At 43.9% G+C, this 27,931-nt stretch overlaps 1 protein-coding gene across 8 annotated transcripts in view; it reads left to right on the forward strand.

Moving 5' to 3' along the window:
- The window catches only part of RUNX1 (RUNX family transcription factor 1), a 176,341-nt gene extending 149,042 nt beyond the window's left edge, over nucleotides 1–27,299 (forward strand). For 4 of the 8 annotated variants that reach the window (XM_013299007.3, XM_027786334.2, XM_055803119.1 and 1 more), the window contains 2 exons: nucleotides 18,070–18,231; nucleotides 21,746–27,299. In XM_013299007.3, coding sequence (XP_013154461.2) covers nucleotides 18,070–18,231; nucleotides 21,746–22,239 — 656 coding nt within the window. In that variant the 3' untranslated portion in view covers nucleotides 22,240–27,299. Of the gene's footprint in view, nucleotides 1–18,051; nucleotides 18,232–21,745 lie in introns of all 8 variants that reach the window. The other 4 variants (XM_055803116.1, XM_055803113.1, XM_055803117.1 and 1 more) reach the window with 2 other exon arrangements.
- Nucleotides 27,300–27,931: the final 632 nt, after the last annotated feature.

Consider the following 27,931-nt stretch of genomic DNA (forward strand, 5'->3'; position numbering starts at 1 on the left):
TTACCTTCCATGGTAAATAAAACAAACAAAAAATAAATAAGAGCTCCTTACCCTAAAAACAAACACCCACTGAAACCAGCTTATTATTCAGCCGATGCTGCCTATTTGCCAGAAGATACCACTGATTTTGTAATTGCATGTATTCTTTTCCCTCAAATACTGAATTGAGCCTCTCCAGGCTTGAAATGCTGAGGGCTTAGAGCAGAGTGACCACAGACACCCATATTCTTTGCCATCTAGAAGACGAAGAAAGGGGAAACAAGGAGACTAGCACGTGAGTTAGTATTCAAAAATTTCTTCTGAGGTGAAACCCCCACGTCTATACAGAGAATACATGGTGTGGGATGGTGCAGACAGCTAGGTTTGGATGGAGTGAAATCAGTGCCTCTAGCTCCACAAGAGGCTGCAGCAGCTACCTGTGCCCATAGCAGCCGAGGAGCTTTGCATTCAGGAGGACTGGCACAGTCTCTACTTTCTCCACCAGTGGGATTTATCCATAGGGCGGGGGGCTCCTTTCGAAGCATCAAGTGCAAACATGCCCTCTTCTCTTCTGCTGCCATGCCTTTAACAAGATGTTGCGTCAAGCAGAGCTTCTCTAATGATCCCATGTAGTTAGAGGGTTCACATGGCTCCTTTTACATGACTGAGTACACAGCACACCCTTAGCAAACTTATAAATAAGTTTTCCATGTGTATTCAGTATATTATGACCCCAATAAATGGTGATTGTTCACATGCAAAGAACAATGGGCTTGGATGTGCTCAGTAAAACCATCGGTTATGTGGGGAAGAGCACATTATGCAGTCAAATAGAGGATTGTCTCTGATCATTTTCCTTCTATTTATACAACTCTTCTCTTAAAAGCATTGAAAAACTAAAGCATATGAGATAGACCCATTTTAAAAACTGTGATTTTCCTGTCAGGGTCAGCTTGATTTCCAACAATAAATGTCCAGATCTGTTTCTGGTTTATCTGTGTTGGGCAAGATAGTCAATCAAAGATCAGTGATGCTGAGAACTTCCAGGATTTGGTGCTCAACTCCAGGCACTTTCAGGGAGGCTGGATATCTGCAAAAAGAGATGTTCTGAATGTCTTTGATTAGATACCCAAAAATGGAACTGGATCATTAGGCACACTTTAGAATATAGACCATTGTAGTCTGCATCCTCCACATTTTTAAATAATAACAAGTATCAGAGCTTTTAGATATGACTTGGCCAGTTTAGGTTCCCTTAGTTTCTGGCAGATCAAATTCAAGTGATCGTTACCAACAAGAAATGATGAAACCAAAAGTCCATCAGGAGAAGCTGCTGTAAAACTGCTACATCCTTTGGCCTGTAGGAAAGACAACATTTTGTCAAAAGCCATTCTTCATGTTTTTAGTGTAGTGGTGATTTACAGCTAGCTGAGCAAGTAGCGTTTATGATGACTTCAGTTCTCATTGCATAAGGTTACTGAAGTGTATTTAATTTTAAAAAATCCCAAGTCCAAACAGTGATCCTCATTCTGAAGGAAAGCATGTGAATAACTGCTCAAAAGAATAGTCTCTTTGATATTCTTGAGACCTATATATGTGAGCAATTTTACATGCAAAACCATTTGCAAATTCAAACTTAGTATTAATTATTTCATGGGAGAAGGTATCCACCAGAAAACAGTGCTGCTCTGCCATACATTATAAAAGCGAGCACTTGTGTTAACTTGAAAAGGAACCACAGAAAGGGAGGGAGACATTTCAAGTGAGTGTAAACCAAGATTTGCCAACTAACGCTCACCTAGATACAAATGGATCGCTAGCGTATTGCCATTTTTACCCCTCCTCTGCAGATACTTTTTTGAAAAGCTCTTTTTCAGCTTCCTTTAGCTTTTAAGCATGTACCTAGGTGTTTGTGCCAGGTTCTCATGCTGATGGTGCTCCCCAGCCTCTACCCTTGCAAGACCTCTCCCATTGCCTGGCCAGCAGATCAGCCCCGCAGGTGGATGTGGCAGGGGACCAGCTGGGGACCTGCAGGAGTCAGCCCTGGCCCAGGGAAGCCTCCTGCCGGTCCCCATTCGCTTGGCAAGGGACGGCGAGCGCTGCCCATCTGTGCTATGGAATGCTGGAGCCCTGTGCGCTCCCCGAGGACTGAGGAGGTGGAGAAGGGAGAAGGGCTTGCAGGTGGGATCAAGGGCAGCTAAAATTGAGCTGCCAGGATATAGGGAGAAACCGGGTGGAGCAGGGTTCACCAGATGCCTCAGGCACAGAGCAGGGCCTGGCTGCCACCAGCGCATCTGTGGGTCACCCATGGGTGACCGAGCCTGAGGTGGTGGGGTGCCACATGGGATCTCTCCACACATGTGCCAGAGCCTGGGGGAGGAGCAGGAGGCCACCAGCACTGCCCTGTCTTGCCCTTACTGGAGTGACTAAGGTGGCCAGACATAGAGCAGGGACCAGGCTAAAGCAGGTGAGAGAAGCAAAAGCAGAGAGATGACAGAGTGAAAACAGGTTTTCCTGGAAAAGTGAAGGAAATATATCCATGGGAAAAAAAAAAAAAAAAAAGAAAAAAAAAGAAAAAAAGAAAAAAGACAGAAAGAAAGAAAAACAGCTGTGCTAATTCTTGTGCTTGTTTGATCATGTTCAGAGCCTCCCTTGGAAGGGAATGGTTTTGTTTCATGAGGGTGGTGCATATTGAGTACGTGTCCATGTGATTTTTGTATTTGTACATTAAACATTTCCCCAAGATGTAATTCCTTCCCTCCTGCACTTGGAATAAAGTAACTTTACAAGAAGGACTGCCTCTAAACAGCAAGCAAAAGAGGACTGTTGGGGCAAGATAGGGCAAATGTAAATGTGTCTGAGCTAGCTGCTCCACCCAGCCTCTCATCTTGAAGTTTCCAATAACTGAAACAGGCAAGGTCTGATCTGCACAGACGGTCTGCAGGCATCTGCCCAAGAAGCTGACGGTTGGCTGGTACATCCTCATCTGATTTATGTTGTGTGTGTGTTAAGCCTTAAATTGTTGAGTCTCTGGCTGGCTGCAGTGGTATTACTGGATGGTTGGTGTATGTTTTCAGCTCACAGAGCTGGCTCTGATACTGGGGTTGCTGGCACTGAATCAATTCCAATCTCACACCTGTCTGAGACAATGAAGGCCTTGTTGCACACATCTCCACCAAAGGCTGTCATACAATTTATTTTTCACATTTGAAGAAGAAGGGAAAAAAAATAAAGGGGAGGACTGAGGAAATACTGTCTCCTCACAAGACACGTTCCCCATGCTCAGATGTAGCATGTCCCTCTTTTCTTTATGGGAAAATATATTTACAAAACAAAGCCAATGGAGTGCTTATGGAAAGTATAGCTTAATCCTGGCACTTAAATGTGACTAGGGCTTGGTCTCCAGGATCTTGCTTTGTAGTACCATGCCTGGTGGATTAAGCATGGGAGATAGGCATCTAGTTTGTCACACTCTTACTAGAAAGTTTACCTCCAGCTTGGTTAGTGCTACTAACAGCTTCTTATCAGTGTCCCTAGCACCTGTGCCATTTACCTAGCATTTTGGGACCATTTCTTGAGATCTCAGAGGTTGTGAAAGGTGCTGGGCTCAGATACCAGCCTGGCTGAGATCCCTCTGCTTCCTGGCACTGAAGCAGCTCATTCTGGGTGGAGGATCAGCCTGGCTCCAGACACCATTCATTCCCGAGCTGAAGACAGGAGTCTGATCTTTGTCCTGGTTGCCCATCTTTGCCCTTGTGGTCTCCCTTCATCCATTCGTCCTCCTCCAGTTCTGTTGCGCAGATGTCTTAGATGTCATCCTCTGGAAACTGTAATGTTTTAGACCCTTTGCCTGCCCTTTCTGCTGCTCCTTTCTGAGAGCAGGTGGCAGAGGGAGGCAGGGGCTGCAGACCTGTCCCGTGCAGGTTTTCTTCCATTTACTATGTTAACAGCAATTTTTCACCAACTCAGACAGAGGGCATGTGGCCGAGCATTTCCTTGGAGCAGGAGTTCACTCCCTACTGCAGAAACAGCCTGAAAATGCAAAGTGGCCTTCCAGACTGTCCCCACATATCTGTTTGCCATGTAACAGCAAAGAATAACAGCCTCCTGAGTCGGCTCCTGAACTGCTGCGGTGCTGTTAGTGACTGCATCCACCTGTCCAGGTGAATGGCTGGTTGTGCAGCTCAGTGGCTTTCCCATGTCCTCTTTCTATACTTTCTAGCCTGATCTCCTCCATTTTCGCCAGAGCCGTCACTGGTGGCATCGCTGGGGATGTGCAGATGGGAGTAGCTAGATGGAGGGCTGTGTGAGAGGAGCAGCATGAAATGCAACCCAGCGTTGTGTTCTCATTCCTCCTCATCTTGACTCTTACTGCAGTCTCCGTTCTTCGCCCCCAAACATCTTTCAAGGAGGAAAGTAGGAAGGAAAAAAGCAGACCGTGAGGCGCTGCAACCCTGTTCATAACCAGTGGGTTTTGAAAGGCGCGGAATCAGACCGAAAGACAGCTCTTCAGCCAGTGTAAGTTGGCCTTGCTCTACTAGCTAGGCCAGCTGAGGCTCTGCCCTTGCACCTTGTCAGGGTGGTCTTGAGCACAGAAATAAATTATTAACTATGTAATGAGTGAATATAAAGACAAATGGTAAAGTATAATTCTGTTGGTACTTGCATGCCTTTGTTAAGAACACAGAAAAAGGCCCTGCGGTGATGAAATGCAGACGGGAGCATGATGTTATCTTGCACCTATAAACCTTGCTCTGAGTCCACTGGTGGCCACTATCCAGAACTGCTGAGTTCAGACACACTGGTTTGTACTGAGGAGAAATGGTGCTTTCAGTCTTCAGTAAACAGCATTTTTGCCGCAGGGCCCAAATCCTTCAAACATTTGCCTAGGTAATTGTCTGTTTTTGCCTTCTAGTGTCTCATCATCAGCTTATCTGTAAGTTCAGACTGGCTAAATGAGCATGTGAGGATGGGGGAAGAGCTGCTGGAGGATGGGGGAATAAACCATTCCATATTTAATTCACTGGCAGGAGAGACTAATGTGAGTGTAGCTAAGCGATCATTTTAGGATCGCGTTGGGGAAAAAATGAGTAACACAGCATATTAATTTAAACAGATTAAAGAGCTGCACAAATAAATGAAGGGGTGGCGGTAGTGTTTTGTTTCTTTGGCAGTCCCAAAATATCAGCAACTACAAAACAACAACAGAAAATATATAATTTCTGGTTGAATTTAAATGAATCGTTTCAAATAGCTGCCAATTTTTAAAATTGTGAAAATGAAGACTTAAAAATATTTCAGTTAGGGCAATTTCTAAATTTTCTTTTTCTCCCTGACCAAGCCAACAACCTATAACTTATAATAACCTTGTTTCTTGCCATCACATTGGATTTTTACATTAATGTAGGTACCTTGTTTGGTCTTAATCTTACTTAAATACTTATTTAACATTTGCTTACATATCACAATTATGTTTACCCTTTCTCAAATGGAAAAAAGTTCCTTTTGCTTATAATGATGACTTGTGATCTTACTTTCCATGCCACATTTGTCTAAAACTGCTCAGTTCAGCACATTCAGTGGGGTTTAGCTGTGTTTGGCTACGTTTCTAAAAAGTTTTTTATGTGTCAGTGTTTTATATGTTTGTAACTGCTAACAGAGGACAATAATTTTACATTATATTTTTGAGCAGGCGGGCTAGTCACAGGGTGTAATTTCAAAAGAGGTTATAGCAAGCTAGACTTTTCAAGCCGTTCAGAAGTGTTTAGCATATTAAAGGTTAACTTTTAAGATGTTTAGTCAGAAAGTGAAACAAAACTGTTGTTTGTATGAAACATCACACATTTACTATTCCAAAAAGAAATCTTCCTCAGTCTGGCAACACAAAAGCTGTTTGTCAGTTAATACTGGGAATTACTTTATTTCTTCCACACTGGGACATTTTGCAACATTTGACATGTGTTGACACTTCTTTTCTATACTGGATTACAGTTTTCCTTCAACACTGTTATTCCTTACTCCACCCATTCTGGTAGCACCTACCTGCACACAAACCAGAGATTTTGATTGGGATGTGGGTACACAAACTTTGAGGCCACAGTGCGTGTTTCGGAGCAGCCTGGTTGTCCCAGGTCTTCTGCAGGAAGAGCTCCAGGAGAAGGGGCAGGGAGGTGTACGGGAGTTGGGGCGCCAGCAGTCTTCCCCCGGGTCTCCTCCAGGCATTGCCACCATGGGTGGCACAGGTGCCTCCATCTCCTCCATGGATGGCACAGGCGTATCCTCCCTGTTTGGGGCAGACCCCTCCCCAACCCCCCTGAGGAAAAGCGTGCATCCAGGGCATTGCTGCCTGAACCCTGCATGTGCAAAGCCTTGCACCTTCTTATTCAGGGGTGTCATTTTTGACACCTTGCTTTGGAAGTACTACAGAGGGTCTTCAGCCTTGCAACAGTTTCTCTGTGGGTTGATTTGCTGAGCTTCTGCTCGGCATCTTCAGTAGCATTAAAGAGAGAAGCACTTTTAACTTCAAAGCTCATGCTGCCTGCATCTTTTGCCCTTCAGATTTAGATCTGGCTTGCTCTGAAATCAATCATTATAACATTTAAATATGGCCAGCAGAGCAAACACGCAAGCGGAGCTGGACCTAGTGTATGTCTTGTCTTGAGCACTCCTGCTCCCACAACTGTGGCAAAAGGTTGAGCAAGGAGATGAGTACCTTCCTTTTAATCCTGCTTCCCCTGGCTATATTCCTCCAGCCTCTCGGATTCAGAGGGGAGTCAGGGGAGATGTCTTGCTGCCACCCGCCAGGGCCATAGGTCGGGTGGAATCGGTGATGGCTGCAGCGCAGCAGGATGCTGCATTCCTCGGCTACACAGCAAGTGCCAAGGGATTTCGTAAAGGAAGCAAAGCATTTCTTAAACAGTATTTTAGATGTATTTCTGGACTGAATGCCCCTGACAACCCAGTGAGCTGGGGCTTTCAGCACATACTTCTGGGCTTGACTCATTTTCCATTTCGGTTTTGCAGATCTCCTCAAAACCAGCTTGACAGTTTAGAGAAGCAGATCATTTAATAGAGTTTTCAACAAGTCTGTTTTAGTTTAGTACTATAATGAGCAACAGTTTCTTAGTTACCTCCTTTTTAAAAAAATCTGTGCATCGTTCTAAGTCAAACTGACTTTACAAATATATGTTCACATGAAGAAGACCTTACTTCACCTTGTAAATCAAAGCTGCACTTCGGAGAGAGGTTTCATACCACTGGGCTCAGTATCATTTTTCTCAAGGTGACCTCAGTTGTTAAAGTATGAAGGTTGTATTTGATATGTCACTTACTTTCTCTAAGTCAATAAAATGAACCAGTGTGTCTTTAGATCATCAGAGATCTGCTTATTACCAAAAGTTGTTTTAATCCTGATTTGTGTTAGAATTTAAAAGAATCCAAGCAGATGTCATTTGCCATCCTGAATAAGGTTTTGGAGGGTGACACTCCACTGTGTGTGCAGAGTGCCCCTGGGTGAATTCTACTTTATTAGTTTATAGGCTTTCTTCTGAACACTTGGGATGAGATCATGAAAGTGTAAATGGCTGTTATCTTCAAAGGCCTCTTTTATACTGACAAAACTCCACCTTACTGACTTGTATTAATAATCTATTGCAATCCTAATTAGTTCACATCAAGGTCAGTGTTTTGTGGTGGATAAAATGACTATCAGCTCCAGAGAGTAAGTTTTTTCTTCCACTGTTTTCATGTTGAAAAACAGGAGGAAGCATTGAAAGTGTAAAAGAAGAGATTGATGAGGACTTTTTGTTTATCTGTAGGCTAAAGGACTTTAATATGGAGTAATTAGTTCACATCACCAGGAGCAACCTGTAAGATACCTGAGGCCATGCTATAGTCATCCCTTTATCACCGTGTCTCCCAGTGGACTGCAGAGACTTCCTCATTCAATTCTGCTCTTTTTTTAAATCGTTTTCCGGTGGGAATAACCCATCCAAGAAACTTTCAGCCCCATATTTAATTGTCTTGAAATGTAGACGCAAAGCTAGGAAATGTTCTACTGTGACATGAACTCATGACTGCTGCCTTGAACACCCTAAGGCAGAGTCCCACACAGGCAATGGCTCTAGGGCTGGGCACCAGGGTATCAGCCATCCCCTCCCAGCATCAGCCTAGCAGGGTCAGAACCAGCCCAGCAGGGTCAGGTCCAGCCCACAGGCATGGAGGGTATTGCCCTAGAGAGGAAGGCACAAGTAATCTTGTGTCTGTGAACAGTGATCCAATGTGACTTCCAGGTCCTGGCCCAGGAAATATCTTTCCACTTCCTTTGGTCTTGCTCCACCCCATGAAAGAGAAACTCTGGAGGTGTAATCAGGCTGGGATTCATTTCACCTAACTTTAGGCATCTGTGTTCTGTGTGCCTCTGTCTGACACAGTCGTCCGGTATCTTTGCAATCAGGGAGAGAAACAGCTGTTCACTGGCCATGATTCACCCGCCTGGCTTGGCTTAGATGTCTCACATAGGATGAAATGACTTGCACCCCACAAGTGTCTGTGTTGCGCTGTTGGCAATGAAGTCTAGAGTCTAGACAAGTAGCTCAGAGGTAGACACCTACATTGTAGATCTCTCAGGTGGGATGAACCTTCCCCCAAGAGCCAGGACACCGGGAGGCAGCATTACACTTTGTACACAATTAACAACCACATTCTGCATCTGTGTTTCCAGGGTGTGATATACCTGCCCAAGGCAGGTTGGAAGCAGCTGCTTTCACCAGCAGCAGGTTAGTGAGATGGGCTAATTGACCTGCTTCTCAGTGAGCACTGTACCCCACCTGAGCCCTACACTTCAGGTAGACTGCTTTCAGGATGTGAGCTAACTAGCACAAAGTAGATACATCACCCCCAAGCTGTTTTTACAGGTGAACTTTCCCTGCTGGGGTGACATCAGGTAATTCGCATGTGCTCTGACTCAGCCGAGCACTGAGCTCTGTGCCCCGAGTGCTCTGGTGAACTGAAGCCTTGATTTCTGCATGCATCGGTTCTCCAAATGCAATACCGTTCCTCAGGGGGCAGCGTGAGGATCAAGGAATTAATTATCTGGGAGGCATTTACATACCTAGAGTGATTCAGTGAAAGTCAAAGAGAAGAGCAGTAGCTTTGACCTAGAACAGCAGAAGGGAGAAGCTGGGGAGGTGACAAGCGGGACAGGAACAGGTGCTCTGTTGTCCAGCAGGGTTTGTCATACGAACTGTGGCAGCAGGTCAGGGAAAATTGCCACAGTCCCCATGCAATTCCCCTCCAGACTTGGAGAGATGTGATTTCTAGGTTTGGATTTACAAAGATGGGTAAAGCAGCAGTAACTCCCCCAATAGGTCCCTGAGCAGGTCACCACAGATCGTACACCCTCCCAGCAGCAGCACACAACCTGCTCTCTCCCTAGCACCTCTGAAGCTAGGGGAACCTCAGTGCCATGCAGCAAGTAGACAAGTGTATGTGTGTGTACATGTGTGTGGGCACGTACACATGTGTACGTGCTTGTACCGGCATCCTTGCACCCGAGCCATGGGGCTGTCTGCTTCGCGCCACCTCCCAGGCTGGGCACAACAGGACGAAGGGTGAGGTCTGCTCACCGCCGACATCTGCGCGGTATCTGTCCCTGGTTTCCACACTGTTTCAGCTTGTGCTTTAGCGGTACGCTTAGAGATAGGAGAGAACACTGCAGCGGCATCAAGTCTGGCGGCCCATCTCCTCCAGGGGAGCCAAACGAGTGGAAGGTCAAGGTTGCATTCTTTTACTTCATTCCTTGTTGATGCAGAGAGGGAGGGAAGAGGAGGACGGGTGGTGGAATGGAGTCTCCCTCTTGAACAAATAGCTGCAGCTCTCCAGGGTGACTCATACCTCTGGAGACAAAGAACAATGCATCCTTAATTTGCAAAACTCAGCTTTCCAACTTCTGCGTGTCACTGGCATCCAGAGACTTTGCAGTTTGCCTATAATGAAATGCCCATGTTCAAAGCAGCAGTGACGCCAGCCCAGAAGGAGTGTGCTTACTCAGGAGGAGACATGGTTTATATTTCATTTGAGCAGCTTATGTACTAACCTGCTAGGGCAACACATATGCTGATTGTGAAATCAGAATTTTCACACTCCAGTATTTGGAGTTGTCTGCACTTCCTGATTCTGGCACCAAGTTAACAATGAGACCTGAGAGGTATTTTAGGGGACCCCCACACCACAGCCAGTTGCCATTACTAAAATGTTACTTTCTTTATGGCACACTGTGCATATATGGTTCTGCCAGTCCAGGCAGCTCATTCAGGCAGCTTTGAACTTGAAGGAATAAACACGCTTCTCCACCTTCTGTCCCCAAAATATACACAGCTAGAACAGGTGTTTTCTCCTGCTGCCTTTGGTATCATCTCCAGGTATCTATCACTGGAGCACAGACTTTCTTAACATGGACAAGAAGAGAGTGAAGGAAATTCAAACTGTAAGGATGCACTCATTTGGTTTTCTCCCTTACTTGACATCTATTTCTAAAGAAAAGCTAGCAAAAAATCTTCCTATGAGAATTCCAGTCTTTCACTACTGTCAGCATCGGAGGACTGATAGGCACTGGCAGATCTGCATCATTTTCATCCTTAAGACCCTTTCTAGTGCAGTGCTGGAAAGAAATGAGCTTACACAGGAGATGAGTCAGGGGTAGATGATGCACAAAAACTGAATGCAAAGTACTGAATGAACAGCAGAAATGGTGCTCTGCACCCCAGCACCTAATCACATCACTCCCTGGCTGAGGTTTTCCATGGTCTTCTTTACTATACACGCAGTCCTTCTCAGGGCCTAGTACCCTCCTGTATGCACATACAGCACCTAGCATGCTTTGGGAAGTTCTGCATCAACTTTAAGCACCACAGCTAGAACAAACAGCCTCAGCAACTGTTTTTTGAAAGGTTTCTGCTTGAGGCTGATGTTTTTCTTCTTTATTCTCAAGAGTGTGATGCCTCAGTGTGGAGGAGCTCCCTCATTCTCTTATCCCACAGGAGGTGTTTTTTCTAGAGGCTCAAATGCCTCTAGAACTTCTCTAGCCTCTGCAATACTCCACAAAACCACAGTAATATTGAAATAAAATGAAAGCAAACATTGAGGCAGGAGGTCACAGCCAAAGTATTCTCTCTTCCAGAGAATAGCTGGGGATTTGGGTGGCTCTTCCATCCACCCGCCTACCTTAAAAGTTTCCAGACATGCAACATATCTGTCACTGTTGTTCTCAACCAGAATAAGTCCCGTCACCTGTTAGCAATCTAAAAGGGGCTTATCAAGGCAACGGAGAGGAGTGAATGCTCATCTCCTATAAATTTCCAGTGGATATTAGAAGGCTGTGAAAAACTTTCCCTGGAGGCAAATCAGAGCTCGCACCCACCTCTGTGAAACCTGCAGGTCTCCCAGCTGTTGTGCTGGGAGGTGGCTTTGTGGTGTGACAGTGGTTTCCACAGCCTGGCACATGGAGGAAAACCACCCTGCAGGGTGAAGTAGCTGCTGGTGGAATTTTACAGTTTGCTCTGTAATTTTCCAGCTCCTCATGTTCCAGCGCTAAGAGGTATGAGAATACCAGCCTTGTACTGCTGCTGCCACTGCCAGTGATGAACTTGTCCTTTGGAAAGTCCCCCTTATTTAAGCTACTGACTAATTCTTTCAGCTGCCGGGAGATGACACACCTTTTCATGGTGGTGCATTAGGCTGAGGATTTGCTGGGTCCCAAGAGAGGGAGGAGGATTGAGTCATTTCAGATGTCTTGCTTCAGAGAGAGAGTAGGTCAGACTCATGCAGGACCATATCATGGTCCCTTGCCCTCCTCACACCTTCACCTGAAGCTGCTGGGGCTAGAAGGTAATGGGAGAAAGCAAGTGGGAAGAAGAGGCATACACAGGCACGTAAGAGATGTTGACAAAGAGGGGGAGGAGGAAAGACTAAATGGAAGTTTTTAAGCAGGCGGCATCTCTCTCCTGAGTGCAAAACTACATGGAGTATTTCTGTGCTTATAGTCCATTTCCTCTATTAAGCAAGACACCTCTCTGAATGAACAAGTCTAATCAAGACCATTCCTGCCTTACACTCAAAGGAAGGGAAAGTCACACTGTAAAAACTGTTTCCCTTTGGAAAGATTAGCAAATGGGGAGAGCAGGGGGCGGGGGGGGGGAGGGGGGGCATGGACAAATCCCAGACTCAGAAAAGCCTTTCAAAGCAGTTAAGGATCCAACTCTCTCCTTGTCTGCCTCTGAGTTTGACACCAGTAAACTAATCCCAACTTTCATTCACCCCATGTCTTTTGCCAGTTGCTGCCTTTAAAGTGCTTGCCAGGACGGTGGAGGAATTGCAAAGCTCGATGCTATGTGACTTTCAGGGTTTGTTGCGTATGACTGACAGAATTTTTTGCAACTTGAGAAAAAAAGTCTGGCAATAGCAGTGGCTATTTCGCAATTCATCTTGCTATGCCGAGGATGGGGGGGCAGTTACTGACATAGATGGTGTCTAATTAGCTACTTGAGGTACTCGGGGGATACTCCTGTGTCTCCCCTGACCCTGGCTTGGGAAAAATCACCTGTAGAAGGTAGTTTGTGCAGATAATTCTACTTTCAAGCAGGCAGGTGTCATTTCTGAGGCAGAGGGGAGAGGGAGGAGAGAGGACGCGCAGGCAGTCCATAAGTGCAGCTTGGCAGAAAGGGGAAGGTGGAAAGGCGGGCAGGCCGGCTGAGTCAAAGGCATACCTGCTCCCTCCCAGGCCACTGCCAGCTCCACCGCCATCCCTCCTCGCGCCACGGCGTACTGACTCACATCCTGCTGCTCCTTTCTGAAGCTTCCAGGAACATGCTGTATCATACTGAGATTTGGCCACGCAGCGCCTCTTGGCTGGGAGCAGGCAGCAATGTCTGACCTGCAGTGACACACAGAGAACCGTCTCCCTCTGCACACCAAGGGCATAACACACATTCAGAGGTGTGCGAGAGCCAGCCCGGCGCAAGCCATGCGCATCCACATGAGCATTTTTCCTTTCAGCTCATAGGTACAGTGGGACCCGTTATTCAATTTGAATTCAAAGCTTAAAGCTTTTACTATGGCTAAAAAAATTTCTTTTCTGATCAGAATATAAAATCTTGCAGGGGATTTCTTTTAGACAGCTTGGTATGGATTGTTATACTTGTTATATAGAAACAATGAGGTGACAGACATTTTTCTACCATCTCAAGCAACGTCCTGACCCGGTACTATAAATCATTGTAGTCCCACTGAAACGTGCTGATTTATACCTTCCAAGTGCCTGACAGCTTCACGGTGTTTTCTTCTGGAGGGAGAGGAGGGTGGTGTTTTGCATTTTACAGTGTGTGCCCTCTCTGAAAGAGAGTCACATAGAAATAGCACCCCAGGACTTCATGTTTATTATGTCCCAGTGATTTCTATGTCCTGCACACTCACAATCAGTTTTTCAGACAGAAGGATGTTCTGTGCCAGCCCAGGAGATAACACTGTGGTTTTGACTGAGGTCTTGACCCATCAGCTTGCGCTCTGAGCACGAAGGGAGTTCTTCTCTGTTTGTGTTTGACTATCAGTAATGACTTTGGAAGCCAAAATATGCCCGGTGTCACACTAGGACAACTCCATTGTCCAGCAGGTGTTTGTTAGCCCTGCTTAACCGTGCCGGTTCTGCTGAGCAAGGGTACCTTCGGGTCTGGGTGTATACATCTCTTCGGACATACTAAGCCCAAAACCTAGCATTGTACCAGCTACTGAGATGAAAATTAACTGTATCCCGGCCAAAACTATGACGGATAACCGCGGAGCCCGGAGCTGCCCCTAAGGGAGATGCTACTCCCGCGCAGTGCCTGCGCAGAGCGGAGCTGCGGTTCGCGCCGGCGGCGTCCCGGGTGGCAGCGACTCTCCGGTGTTAGGCAAGGTCGCACGGAGGGCCGTGACGGCGCCGGGAGGGCTCCGCCGGGCCGGGTGTTCCCCGCGGGTGCCGAGGGCCGCCGCGCTCCCCGCCGGCGCTGGGGCCCGGCAGCCGCCGGCCGTGCTGGGCCGCCCCGGGACGCGCCGCCGGCCGCCGCCGTTGCCCGGTCTGCACCGCCACCTACTGATGCGCGGGGCCCGCCGCGCCGCTCGGCGCAGCAGCCGCCGGCCGCCTCCCAGGCTTTCCATTTTCCACGGCGAAAACGGCTGGCAAAATGCTAAATACCGGGACCAGAGGGAGCGTCATGCAACGGGGAGACGGGCCTTTTCTCTTTCCAGCGAGTCTCTAACCGAGGCTCGTTTCATTAAACTATTAAACATTATGCAACATTTGTACAGCTTAATTACAACTTTTTAAAACAAGCCGAACGCAACCTTTCTGCGGCAATAAAACATGACGAGGCATGAAAGATGGTTCAATACTTTCTGCTTAATAGCTCGTTAGGCATGAGGCTAGAGGCCGAGAGCTCGTGACTACACAGCAAGGTGTGAATTATTGCACCATAATTCTCGCCCTGGAGTGCTTTATTGCAATTAATAACTGTTTTCATGTTTTAAATACATTTTCTCACACCATAAAAAGCAGAAATGGAAAGTACTTGCTAATGGGAGAAATACCAGGGAGGATTGGGCACAGATCGCCAACTGGAGCAACTTCTTTGGTTTCATGCTATTTTGATCTGCTTTTAGATGATTTTGGAATCCTGTTTGGCTTTAAAACTGTGTGGATCCGAAACCCTGTTATTTCCCTTTGTTGAAGCAGCTCTCCCTGCAAAGCTCTTCACAGACATTCTGAGTTGGGAAGCAGCTCCCCTTTATTTGCAACATATTTGCACCAAATTAACTTCAGCCACACAAAGCCACACATTCAGTTCCCCATACCAAGCCACTAACTTCTGAGGTGTGTACCTCTTCATTTTGAAAGAGGAAAGGGATGGACTCAGAAAGAGCTTGTGGCCTTTTTCTGTAGCCTAGTCCTGTGGCAAATTCCCATTCCAGCTTAATTTTGGGTAACCTGAAAGCTGAAGAAAAGCAGATAGCACAAAAATAAAATGCTGTTGGGGGCCCCTGATCCAGACCCTACTGAAGCTGCTGGAAATGCAAACCTTGCCTTTACTGGGAGCTGACTCTGCCTTTTGATACTGAAATGGTGCCATAAACATGCTATCCCAGTCCACTTGTTATTAAAAAACTGTAAAGGTGATGCCTGGGGTTAGTCAGCACAACCTGCTTTAATATGTGTATGTAGTATAATGCACTGTATTAACATCACTGAAGAGACTGCAACTTGTTAAGCAGTCTGATGTCAAAAAGCCAATCTTTAAGAGCAAATACAGGGGTTGGGAATACAGGTACCAAGACAGAAAATTGATTGGTAGCTTGAACTTTCACTTAAGAAAGACTTAATGGGATGAGGAGATTAATAATGGGGGTCTCTCGGGCTGTCTGTCACTGTTTCAAGTACCCCAGAGGTTAGTAATAACAGCAAATGGATGAGGCAGGTCAGGTACCTCGGTAGTCTCTTTCGGGATGTTTCTAGACATGTACTTGGCCCATTATCCGGTTTCTAGTCGGGACACAGCACAAAGCTAATTCTAGTAGCACTAAAAGAAAGAAAAGATATTTAAATGTAGTCTTGTCAGTGTTTGGCAAATCCATGACAAGGTCTTGCTTCCTCTTCTGCCACTGCGGCGGCTGCTGCACCTTCTCTGCATCTTCTTACTGTTGTTCATGTGTTTATTGCACTTGGAGCTGACTTATGGACCAGGATCCTATGTGTGCTGGGCAAGGTACAGAATAGAACCGGGTCTCTTGTCCTGAAGAGCTAGCAATGTAAGAAACAGGAGGAAAGTGGCGGACAGAGCTGCCCCGCTATGCAATGATAGTTTGTAACAGGAGGAAACAGACAGTAACGTTCTCTCCTTTCAGCCTGAAAAACAAGGATGGGTGGCAGCACCCCCTTCACACATACCCAGATTGCTCTGAAGACAGACTTTTCGCCTCTTCTCTGTACTGCTGAGACCTAAGGACAGAGCACCTGAAAGCAGGTGATAAAACACTTCCAGCCAAAGGGGTTCAATGGCTTCTGCAGTGGCAGTGTTGAACAGAGCCCTTGGGAAGAGAGGTGACAGAGGGGAGGCTCTGTCATCTGTGGCATCAGCTTTGGCAGAGCACACTGAGGGCTCCCCGGGCAGGAGGACTAGCCAGGGGAATTTCCATTCCTGGGCTGGGATGCCTCCAGCGCATGCATCACAATTCTAGTACTCGTCTGCATTGCTGAACTGAAATCAATGGGATTGTGTGCTGAAATAAGGGAGAATGATTTAATTAACCCCGTTTCAGAATTGAAACTCACAGTGTCGTGTCATTACAATGCTTACTCTGTTGATGCTTTTTGGTATTTATCCTAATGCTAACCCTGGAGACTGAATTCCCTCATCTGTCTCCCTGTCATCTTTCATACACACTGACCATACATTAACAATGAGATGATGTTGTAATTCAGAATAAGACAGGCTTTGTGCCTATGTCTTTGTTTGTTTCTACTGAAGTCCATTTAATGCAATTGGATGTTGCTTTTAAAACAGCATGAGTCAACTGAACTTATTTTTAAGGAAGCCTGCCTGAAAAAACATTAAATATTAATAATATCTGGATTTGAATATGTTACTCAGCAGAAAAATTGTTACAAGACTTTAGTTCATTCTGCAAGTGGCTTCATTAGTTATTTTTTAAATGCTTGGAGTTTTGTATAAATCTTCCCTTCTAAACAGATGAAACAAACAAAATGCAAAACTCATCTCCATAAAGCACAACAAAATAATAATTTCCAGATGAGCTTTCTGATGGAAGATCAAAGTCCTTCATCTCAGACTTGGGAAATTTCCCTTCCATGCTGGTATCAGTTTTATCTGAATGCATGCAGTTCATCCCACATTTGTTTTTTCAAAAAGGCAGTTAGCTAGATGAAGCTGCAGGAAAAAGCTCTTGGAGCTGAAGAAAGTAGAAAAGATTTTACTAAAAATAATTTTAAAAATTCTGGGTAGGTAAGGGGGGAGGAATCTTTCCCACTTTGACTTATAAAAAAATTAAGACATTTCAATACACTGAAAAATGCCAGCTTAATATGCGAAGATGAAATGAGCAGAAAAGAGTTGTTTCTGTATTGGTGCAACTGGTTTGGACAAACTCCCTGCTGTGCATCTGTGATTTCAAATGTCAGCAAAAGTAGTCATGTGGCTAGAAAATAATAGGTGTTTCTTCCGTAAATGTTTTATGCATCTGTGCATTTTGAGATTTTGCTTCCAAGAAGAGCAGTTTCTACAGAAATCTTCTACTGGTAGGGTGCCTGCATTTTCATCTTAGCAGTGCCATAGAGTCGGTGTAAGGCTTTTTGTTTCTGAAGTTCAGCCACTGCTAGTAGATGTACCCATCATTCTGAATTGTATTTCTGTATTTTAGTCTATACAAAATAGATGTACAAAATACCTGTTCATTTCATTAAGTCTGGGATTTTCAAAAGACTGAGGAAGTCAAATTCCCCAGTCCTATTCATCCACTTAGGAGGCTGCCTTCTGGAGGACCCTAGTTTCATTCTCCATATCTCTCTCTCTCTCTCACACACACACACACACATTTTCATCTTGTTTTTTTCTCTCTACTTACACGCTTGCAGAGAAACACTCATGGTTCCATATTTTTATCTTCTTGGTACCTTACACAACATGCCTTTTTGGCTAAAAGGGCTGTGAACACACAGCCCAAAATACTAATGCATCTCTGTATTGAATAATCTTTCACTTTGGAAAGCTTAATCTGCTTTTCCCTGACTGCTTTTACCTGCCCATCATCAATGTTAAATATCAAAAAGCTTCACAAGAAAAAAATCAACCGAACAAAACTCACAGATGCACAAATAATATTTTAGAAAGCAATTCATCTGAAGGTCTCATGACAAAGGGGATTATGGAACTGAAATGTAATTATCTTGGCATTTAAGTTTCTATTTCCACCATGTAGTTTCGTTCAGATATTTGATTGCAAAGTTTTATCATTCAAAACAGCCTATAGGTCTTTTTTTCATTGCAGACACAAGGCAAGTACAGCCATCTCCACCATGGTCCTACGACCAGTCCTACCAGTACCTGGGCTCCATTGCCACCCCCTCCGTGCACCCTGCCACGCCAATATCACCCGGCAGGGCTAGCGGCATGACATCCCTCACCGCAGAGCTTTCAAGCCGGCTGTCAAGTAAGTACCTAAAAGTTAGTCCCCCCACACTGAGCCTCATCAAAGCCTCAAGGCTGGCTCCAATGCAAACCGGTTGCAATGTCCCAAGGTGCTGCCGCAGCTTTTCTCCAGTTGCAGCGTAGCCTACTGTGGGCCCTGTGCAGCAAACCTTTTCTCCAACACTTTGCTGGGATTTGTGCAAAGAGTAAAGAAATACAGTTTGGAGCCCAACATATTGTCAAAAAAGAAGAAAAAAGAGGAGAAAGCAGCACTTTGAAGATGTATGGAACTATAAAAATAGTTTGGAGTGCTGAAGAGCTGTCGTATCTGCCAAGAAATGAATGCCACAGATATTTCAGTTCTGTTTCCTTCCCTTGCTCTAAATTCAGACCAGAGCGCAGCAGGTTATGGGTGGACACACTGACTGCAGGATGGTGGAGTCTGACATTTTAAGTGTTGCGCTGGATTGTCTTGTTACATCTTCGTCAAATTGTACTGCAGAGCTTTACAAGCCAGCATAAAAATATAGCATGGAAGTGAAAGCTACCCCCCTGGTTTCCACCATACTCGACTGACCATCTGCTGACTCTAACCCACACATATTGAACCAATATGTGTGTGTTCAATAACAGGAATTTTCTTAAAATGAATGAGAGCCATATAATTCAAATTTGCATACAGCTTTTTCAAAAATATCTTCTTTGGCCGCACATATTGCTCTCATTTGAGTACTCAGGGCTTCTTCTAAGATCAGAGAGAATCACTTGAACGTGCTCCAGCCTGTTCTATTGTTGTCATATAGAGACTGCTTTGAAAGACTCACAGGGACAATGCCCACAAAAGTAAATTATTTGTTAGGTCTGGGTGCTAATTACATCTTAGAGATAGCTGAAAATACAGGAAACCTTTCAGAAGAGAAAAAAAGGAAATTCCTTCTTTTAAAAAAGTCTATAAAAATTCTCATTCTTTATTTATACTTTTCTTTTTAAATTAAAAATTCCTTTTTACTTTCTCCCCTGTGTTTCCCTCCCTTTGCACTCCTTTCTACTGACAAAATGCAGAAACAGAGAAAACAGAGAAGGATGAAAAAAGATCTTCATAGCAACCAGATAATTTCAAGTAAAGCAAATTATTTCATCAAGATTTTTACTTAGAAAAGTATTTTTTCTTGACATAATTGTTTGAAATCAATATTTACCAGCTATTTTGATTTTCAAACCTATACAGGGGTGCCTGATGCATGTGTACTTGTGGGTGTGGATATGTGAATCAGACTGAATGGAGATGTTAATCACATTTTACCTTTACCAGTGTGGCAACTGAGGTTACACTTAGAGTGAAGGCACTTGGTATTGAAATGAGCTATTTTTTTGTATTGCTGTAGCACCCAAATGTCGTCATTGTGTACCAGGGCCCTTATTATGCTGTGCGCAGTATGAGCACCAAAGTCTTCCATGGGGGCTGCCCCCAGGAGCTCAGTCTAACAGGAGATAGCCATGTATGTATGGAGTAACTGCATCCTGTGTTTCTTTTGTGGCGCATGGTGAGTGTGGAGGTAGAGGACCGGTCCTAGGGCTTGTTAGTGCTTGTTGTGCCCATGGTCAAAGTGATTTACCTTGGGGCAGCTGTAGTTTCTCCGTGATTTCCGAAGGAACCTAGAAGAGCTTCATTCACATGTCAGCATTCATTCTTTCCTGTCTTAATTCTGTACATGGGGGCTGACCTCTACCCATCTTAAATGTGTTTTATAATGCTTCCAAAATATTGCTCCTATATTAAATGTCTTCCGGTATTCCTATAAAAAACTTCCACAATATTTTCTCCCCATTCCCATTACTGTCACACATATTTGCTGTCTATCTGAGGAATTCCTCCTTGTCAGAACAGAAAGCAAATCTGAGGGTTTATTTAGGCCCTACCACCTAAAGACACAGTGCCTCAAAAGAAAAAGCAAAGGTATGGGACATACTTGAAACACATTGTCATTAAGTCTCATTATTCTGCTTTTTGCCAAACTAGGCAGAAGAAACCTTCATCTCATAAGTGATGTGTCCAGACAGTTTCAAGAAGTTTGATTTCTTTCTCAGGAATGAGGTGTGAAAGTACCATTTAAGATCCAGCAGTTTGTCAGATGCCATCTTCAACCTTAGCTCCTCTGAAGCTCCTGCCATCCCATACTATAGTGTATCTTTGCCATGTTAAATCTAAAGGTGCTGGGGTCTAGGGCAAGGAAATATGTTCAGGAGTTCCATTAATCTTCCAGAAAAGAATGGAAGGAAAACAAAAAAGAAGCATACAGCATGCATAAGAGCTTTTCTAAGAAATTTACAGAAATTCATCAAAGTGTGCTGGTTGTGTCATTGATGAGCTTTCAGAACTTGGTGCTGGAGTGTGTCTGCTCTCGCTTTAAATCCGGTCAGAGCCAAGAGCTTTGTTTTCTTTCTGCTGCTTCTCATGAGTATTTCCTTCAGCGCATGGCTCCTCTTCTGCAGACTCCACGCCTTGTCTGACAAAGAAGTTGTCTTCTGGAAAGATATTTTCTTAATTATTATTGTTGTTATTTTAATCATGCATAGCTGCCAACTCTAGGGACTGACACCTTCCATTAATCTGAGTCATGATGAAGATCCTGCCTAAAGAGGCCATTATCTACTCTGCTTGTTTAATCCAGGAAGGATTTAACACCAGGGAAGGAGATGATGGGACCAGACATACTTGCCCTGATGTCAGACAAAGCAAAGCAGATTTTGACTGTCTTATAAAACATTTCACTTAACAGAATGAGAAAGGCTTCTAGCACACACAAAAAAAAACCCAGAAAAAAGGCCAACCCCCAAATACATCATTTTGCTTTAAAAAGGCAGTACTGTTGTTGTCCTTTTTTACATATTCATTAGGGCCAAGATTTTCAGAAGTTAGTAACAATTATGTAGACGTTATATGAGGCCCCAGATACGAAGACCTTAAATGAACCTGATTTATCTTGAGTTTGGTAGTGTTGGGAGTCAATGAGGAACTGCTCTTTTCAGTGCTGAGAGCACGTTCGTGTACCGGAAGGACAGTCTCTGCACCATGGAGCTTCCCATTTGAGTCAGAAAATGAAACTGGGGGCATGGAGAGACTATGCAGCAGCTGGACAGCTTATATTTAGGTACCATCAGTGCCCCTGGTGAGTCAAGTGATGCTGGGCAAGGAGCTTGAGATCGTGTCCCTCTTCCCCATCCACCTGCTGAGGATGAGGACACTCTGAAGTGTAAATTAGTGCTGTAAGGTCTCTAAGAGTGGACACATACACATACAAAACAGGGCGAGAGCTTGGCACTCCTCTTTAATTGCTGCTTTTCTAAAATTAATCCAGAACAACCAGATCTATGAGCATTACAATGACTGCATTAGAGAGCAAGTGAGGGATAGGGCTGTTCTGGCCATGTCAGTTGACCATAGATCACAGTTTCGATGTTGGTTATTGCCTTGAACGGGTGAGCCTCCGTTCTGCCAGCTCAACAGTTCTCTGTCTCCCTTCCCCACCACCCAGGTGCTTCTGACTTGACACCATTCAGTGACCCCCGGGTGGGAATCGACCGCTCCTTCTCCGCGCTCCCCTCCATCTCTGACCCTCGGATGCACTACCCAGGAGCCTTCACCTACACGCCGACACCCGTCAGTTCAGGGATAGGAATCGGTATGTCTGCCATGTCCACAGCCACAAGATACCACACTTACCTCCCACCTCCCTACCCTGGCTCATCGCAGGCCCAGGGCAGCCCGTTCCAGACCAGCTCGCCCTCCTACCACCTCTACTACGGAACCTCCGCTGGCTCCTATCAGTTCTCCATGATCTCAGGGGGAGATCGGTCCCCCCCACGCATCCACCCACCCTGCACCAACGCCTCCACAGGATCAACGCTCCTCAACCCCAACCTCCCCAACCAAAGCGATGTGGTCGAGGCAGAAGGGAGCCACAGCAACTCCCCCACTAACATGGCGACCACAGCGAGGCTAGAGGAAGCAGTGTGGCGACCATACTGAATGAATTTTAAGTAGTTATGGATCAGGACTAATGTGCTTTCCATTTCCCGGTGCCCATAGGTATCCCATAAACACCTGTCTTACTTATGGGCCCTGCCATGTTCACACATCACTTTCAGAAGCAAACCCTCCAGAAGTCAGCGCTCCCAGGAGTGGTGGCGTGTATTAGCCAGCCCCTGGCAAAGCGATGTTCCTCCAGCAAAGCATCCCTCACAGGGGGCTGAGCTTCTAGAAAGGAGGACACCTGAGATGGTGGTCCGGAGGGAGTGAGGGTGGGTAGAAAGGTACCTAGTCTGTTTCCAGGCCTGTGGCTTTCTAACGTGCCTGGGCTTGAAGGTCTCCACAGCCCTAAAGAGAGTTTTGGTTCAATTCTATTTTTAAGACTTAAAACCTAAAAAAATCTTAGTGAGTTTACTGCATCTTATGGACATATTAACTGTAAGGAAGTATAGGAAGATTCCCAGAGGGAAACTGTGAACGCTTCTGTTTTAGCAATGCTGTGAATGAGAGGTTTTATATGTTGGACTTCATTCTTTCATTCTTTTTTTTTTTAAAAAAAAACATGTTGTATATTCCAAAGAATATGGAATTTTTTATTGCTGGGGGTTTTTGTGTTGTTTAGGGTTTGGGGTTTTTTTGTTTTTTAGGATGCAGCTCATCCTGCTTTGCATCTAATTTGTTTTATTTCTCTTGGCACCTTATAAATTGCAAAAAAAAAAAAAGATTTTGCTTTTTTTTTGTTTTAATCATGCTTGCTTCTTTCTTGCTTTGTCAACTGAAAGAATCAGCCCCCTTTTCAATGAGTTAATTTAACTTTTTTCTCTTGGACTTTTTTTTATAATACAACGGCTACAGCCTTGGGTCATTTTCAACTACTGTACTACTTTGATGAGTTCATTGATATTTATGCTTGATATTTAGACTTTTCTTATTTGTTGATACTATTATTATTTAAATATGCCTATATTAAAAAAGATCAGCAATTGCCTTTTTTGGTAGCAGCCAAAGTCAAATTTATCACATTGAAAAACGCTGGAATAACGATGGGTAAAGTGACTTCCTAATTACCTAGAAATATTGTTTACAATTGTCTCACTCTCATTTTAATCAGCTAAGTGAGCTCAGATGCTCAAAGGCTTTAGGTGCCCAGCTCCCACTGAAATGATTTAGGCACCTAAATCCCTGTGAACTTCTGTACTCTTCCACACAGTTGGAGTCACCTCTCCCTACTCCTTCCTCACTTCTCCTACATCACCAGTGGTGAACCCCAGGATCAGTAATCAGGATGTACATATTCCATAAGGCAGACTCAAGTTTCTCTAACTAAATACATCCCCATATGGCCCCATTCTGCTCCCGAGCTTGCCTAGGCTTCCTCACAGTGCCAGTGGAGGCCTCCTAGTCTTTCAAAAGTGAAAGCCAACAGGCAGTTATCATGGCAAGGATGAAGTCCTGGCTCTGATGGAATCTGTGTGAGATTTGCTCCCAGCTCAGCAGAGCCGAGATTTCTGCACAGTACAAAAGCCATGTCCCAGTCTGCTGGAAAATAGATCAGCTCATGCATCACAACTAGAACTGAAGAGGGTTTTCAAGCTCCTCTGGAAAGCAGGCTAGCAAAGAAGGGGCCTTAACAGTTCTGTCACCATCTTCTGAGGGAAGCGGAAGGGTATTTAAAACTGGTGCATACAATATTCTGTCCTGTAGCAAATATACAAGGCTTATACTAACAGCATGTTTAATACAGAGTTGTCATGGTTGCCCATCGTTACAGCACAAACATATCAGATGTCACTGTAAAGTTTATGGCACTATTTTATTTGAGGGTTTGGTCTGAATGCAGTTGTTGTACTACTCATTAATTACAAACTGCTGATGTTGACATGTGTGCGTTCCAAATTAGCTGATTATTATTTAATGTACCTCTTAAATGAGCGAAACAATTGCAGGTCAACTCAGAGAGTATTTGAAAGCAGGACTTCAGATCAGTGTTTGATGTTTAAAAAAAGTTAAAAGGATTCAAATTAAAAAGATCCTTGGCTGCAGGCAGCAAAACAGCTGGACTTATTTAAAACAATTTGTTTTTCAAGTTTTCTTTTTTTTTTTTATATGATTTTGCTTCTTTGTTTAAGTCAGATGCAGTAGCACTTTGGTATTGAAAAGTTACAAATTGAAGAATTTACATTGACAATAAGGTCATTTTTGTGCAGAAAAAAGGGAGTGTTTCAAGAGATCTCAGCAAAATTGCAAAATGTTTCTGTTAAAATACATGCATAGCCTTGTGCTTTTCATTTAATATAATATTCTTCATAATTCTCTAGAGTTTGCTCTGAACAAAAAAGGCATAAACCATCAAAATTCTATCAGAACAGTTAAAAATACATTTTGGAAGTATGGAGACCTTGCTGAATATGGAAATACAGAGACCCTACCTGCTGTGACATTTACGTAGTTGGAATCTCACCTCTTCAGTAGCCTAAAAAAAAGTCCTTCATCACTGAACAGTAGCTCTGTTGCAGAATCCACCTTACACATTCTCTGGTACTGTGCAATTAAAATCATCATTTACTACAGCTCTCACATCTGCCTTGTGACTGGACCACCCAAGTGCATAGTACTGTGAGCATGAAGCTAGAACTGAGGGAGAGGAGAGGACCGCAGAGGGGCCAGATGCCTCACCGCAGAGGGCGGGGCTGCCATGGCCGGGTGACTTCGGCCCAGTGGCAGAAGTGAGGTTGATGTGGTTAGTACACGCACGGGCCTGTTGCCGCAGCCTGCTTTCTGCTAAAGCCCTTTGCCCCTTTTATCCCATAGTATACTACACACTTTTGAAACTAAAAGGTCAGGTATTCACAAGAATGGGGAGCTGGCATCTCTTAGCCTGGAGATTAGATCCCACAGTGAACATTTCTTATGTCTACACATCTACTTTCTTTACACTTATCCTAAAGGTGAAGTTTAATTTTACTCTCTCTGGTGTGAACAGGATGAGAAACTGGTCACCACACGCTTATCCTGTGACTTTACTGACATGTAACAAAACCTGGGATTTCCCAGTGTCTTACTTGGGATAACTGCCAGCAATTAAACATTTGAGTCGAACCTTTTTGTGTATGTCGTGCACAGTGCAAAGCAGCACCCTCTTCAGAGGAAAAGCTAAGTTCATTATCCCTCACAATTAGTCTGTTTAATCTCTGTGGGTTTCAGTGTATTCACACAAGTGCTTGTAAGAAACCACAGTCCACTCAAATCTATATTTTTGTAGCCATTCCCTGTCCCAGTAAGGACAGCAAAGATCTTCAAGGCTGTAAAAATGCTCTCATGTCAATCCTCTTGCATCTTGAGAGCACTTAAGAGACAGGAGGAGGACATTTGGATAAAACATTTCCCTCATTCACATGTCTCCAAATTACAGTATATATTTATATTTTGAATATATATATAATATATACATATTTATATAGATTTATCATCCTGGTAGCTGAATGGAATAAAAAAAAAACTATTGCGCTTCTGTTCACAAGTTGCAGTCAGCAGAGTGCCTTAGATACCTTCCCCTACAGAAATACAGTTAATGGCAGTCCTTACTATCCACTTGTGTGTTCCTCTCACATGATACAACTCATTGTCCAGATGCAGCTGTACCAAAAAACTTCAAAGTAAATACATGGCTCGGCACTCATTTGCTCTAAGGCCCATTACTTTGCTCTCAAACAACATTTATGCTCACTCAAGAGTTCCTGCTACACTCCTATACTGATGTACAGGAGCTTTAGTGCAAGGGGGAGTAAAATGCAGAGTGCATCCCTGCTATGAAGGATTTGATTTGTAGAATTATGCCAAATTTATCTGCTGGAAAGGAGAAAAACCCTTTCTTCTAAATGGCCCACAGTCTTTGCCAGAGTGTTCTGAACTGCCTGCACTCTTGAAACATTCATCACTGCTTTCTGGGTGACCTATTCCATTGATGTATTTGAAGATTCAGGAGAAGTGGATCATTTTTATATTTGAGCAAAACACTTGCTTGTTTTCCTGCATCATAACATTTTTGTATTTTATTTTTGTTAACCTTGCTTGGTCAGTACCAATCACTTGGCATATTTCTCCTTGTCCTAAGAGGGTTGCATCAACAGAGTTACTTGTATTTATGTATGTAAATAGATTTCAAAAGCTTCATAGCAAAATATTTAGTGCTTGTAATTACTCTGCATTTTTTTCATTTTTCTGTGTTTTTAATGAACTTACCTTTGTGTTTGCTTAAATACTGTAGTGAGACTTATTTCTTTCCAAATTAGTTATTTTAGGCTTCAAGATTAACAACATTTTATTCACTTTTGTAAACAGTTATAGCATGGTCTCTATTCAACATTCTTCACTTTTTTGTGGTAGGGGAGAAATGAATGTGCAAAAATCTGTGGGTTATTTGTGGTATTCTGGGTTTGACAGTTACACCTTTCTTTAAAACAAAAACTAAACTTTCAGTCTGAGGTGGCTGTATGGTAAGTCTGAGGGGAGGACACAGCGGAGATGCACTCCTATCAGAATAGCATCAAAGTGTGTTTGTTCAGCATTTACTGGCTATGTTTACAAAACAGATGCTGCAGCATCCTGCAACAGTCACATTTTCCCTTGACACTGTCATGCTGAACATTTCCAGAAGGGGAAACTACCAGGTTCTGGAAGTTTGCTTTTTTGTTTTTGATTGCAGGGGATTCTTCTTTGGGGATGGGAGGGTGGGGGGGAAGGGAGCTGCTGTATTTTGGAACCCGGTAGGAAAAGAGAATAGAGTAGATTTTTTTCCCCCACTACAGGAAGTCTCTAGATACCACGTCAGAGTAGACTCTTGCTGTACATAGGAATGGCTGTGTCCAGCACCATGGGAGGATTCATTACAACTAGCACACAGAGCAGCTGGACTGCTGCGTTAGTTCTAATGAAGACTTTCTTTCTTTCGTTCTTTTCTTTCTTTCTTTCTTTCTTTCTTTCTTTCTTTGTACCACAGTTTCCTCTGTAAAGTCAATATCATAATTAGTGTGAATGATAAATAAAATGTTTGACAAGTATGCACATTGGCCTGGTGCGTTCTTTCATCAAGGAGAAAACAACTCTCAGAGAAAGAGGAACCATCAGAAAAAAGGTATTGACTGTATATCACTCACAACATCAGTAATATGTTTACATATTTTTTTTTTTAAACTGATTTCTTTCTTTTTTAACAAAAACAAAACAAAACAACAACAACAACAACAATGGGGCATTTTCCTGCTGTGGAGTGACCTGGCAAAAGGCCTTCAATCCTATAGGACTGAAATGAGACTTTGCAGGTATAGAAGCCTAGTAATTGTATTATATGTCTAGTTTCTTGATGAAATTTAAGTATTTCAAGGTCATCTACAGCTCTTACTTTTCTTCCTTAATCCTTTGTTTCTTGGATTGGATCCTTTTTGATATTGATGAGTTGAACCTTAATTCAGGAACACCAAAACAGATAGTTTGAGGTCATATTACTTATGAGATACATCGGTTGTTTTTCTCTTTAAATAAATAATGAAGCAGCAGTGTTAATGAAACATTAATATTGGGGGAAGAAAGCTTTCAAAATGAGAAAAAAACTGAGAGTCAATATTGAAAGTTCAGTCTGAAAGCCTCTGTATCTATGCATATGTAGATACATATATAAACTTCTAATATTGGC

The sequence above is a fragment of the Falco peregrinus genome, chromosome 4 (assembly GCF_023634155.1).
Source record: "Falco peregrinus isolate bFalPer1 chromosome 4, bFalPer1.pri, whole genome shotgun sequence".
In the NCBI taxonomy this organism is placed as follows: Eukaryota; Metazoa; Chordata; class Aves; order Falconiformes; family Falconidae; genus Falco; species Falco peregrinus.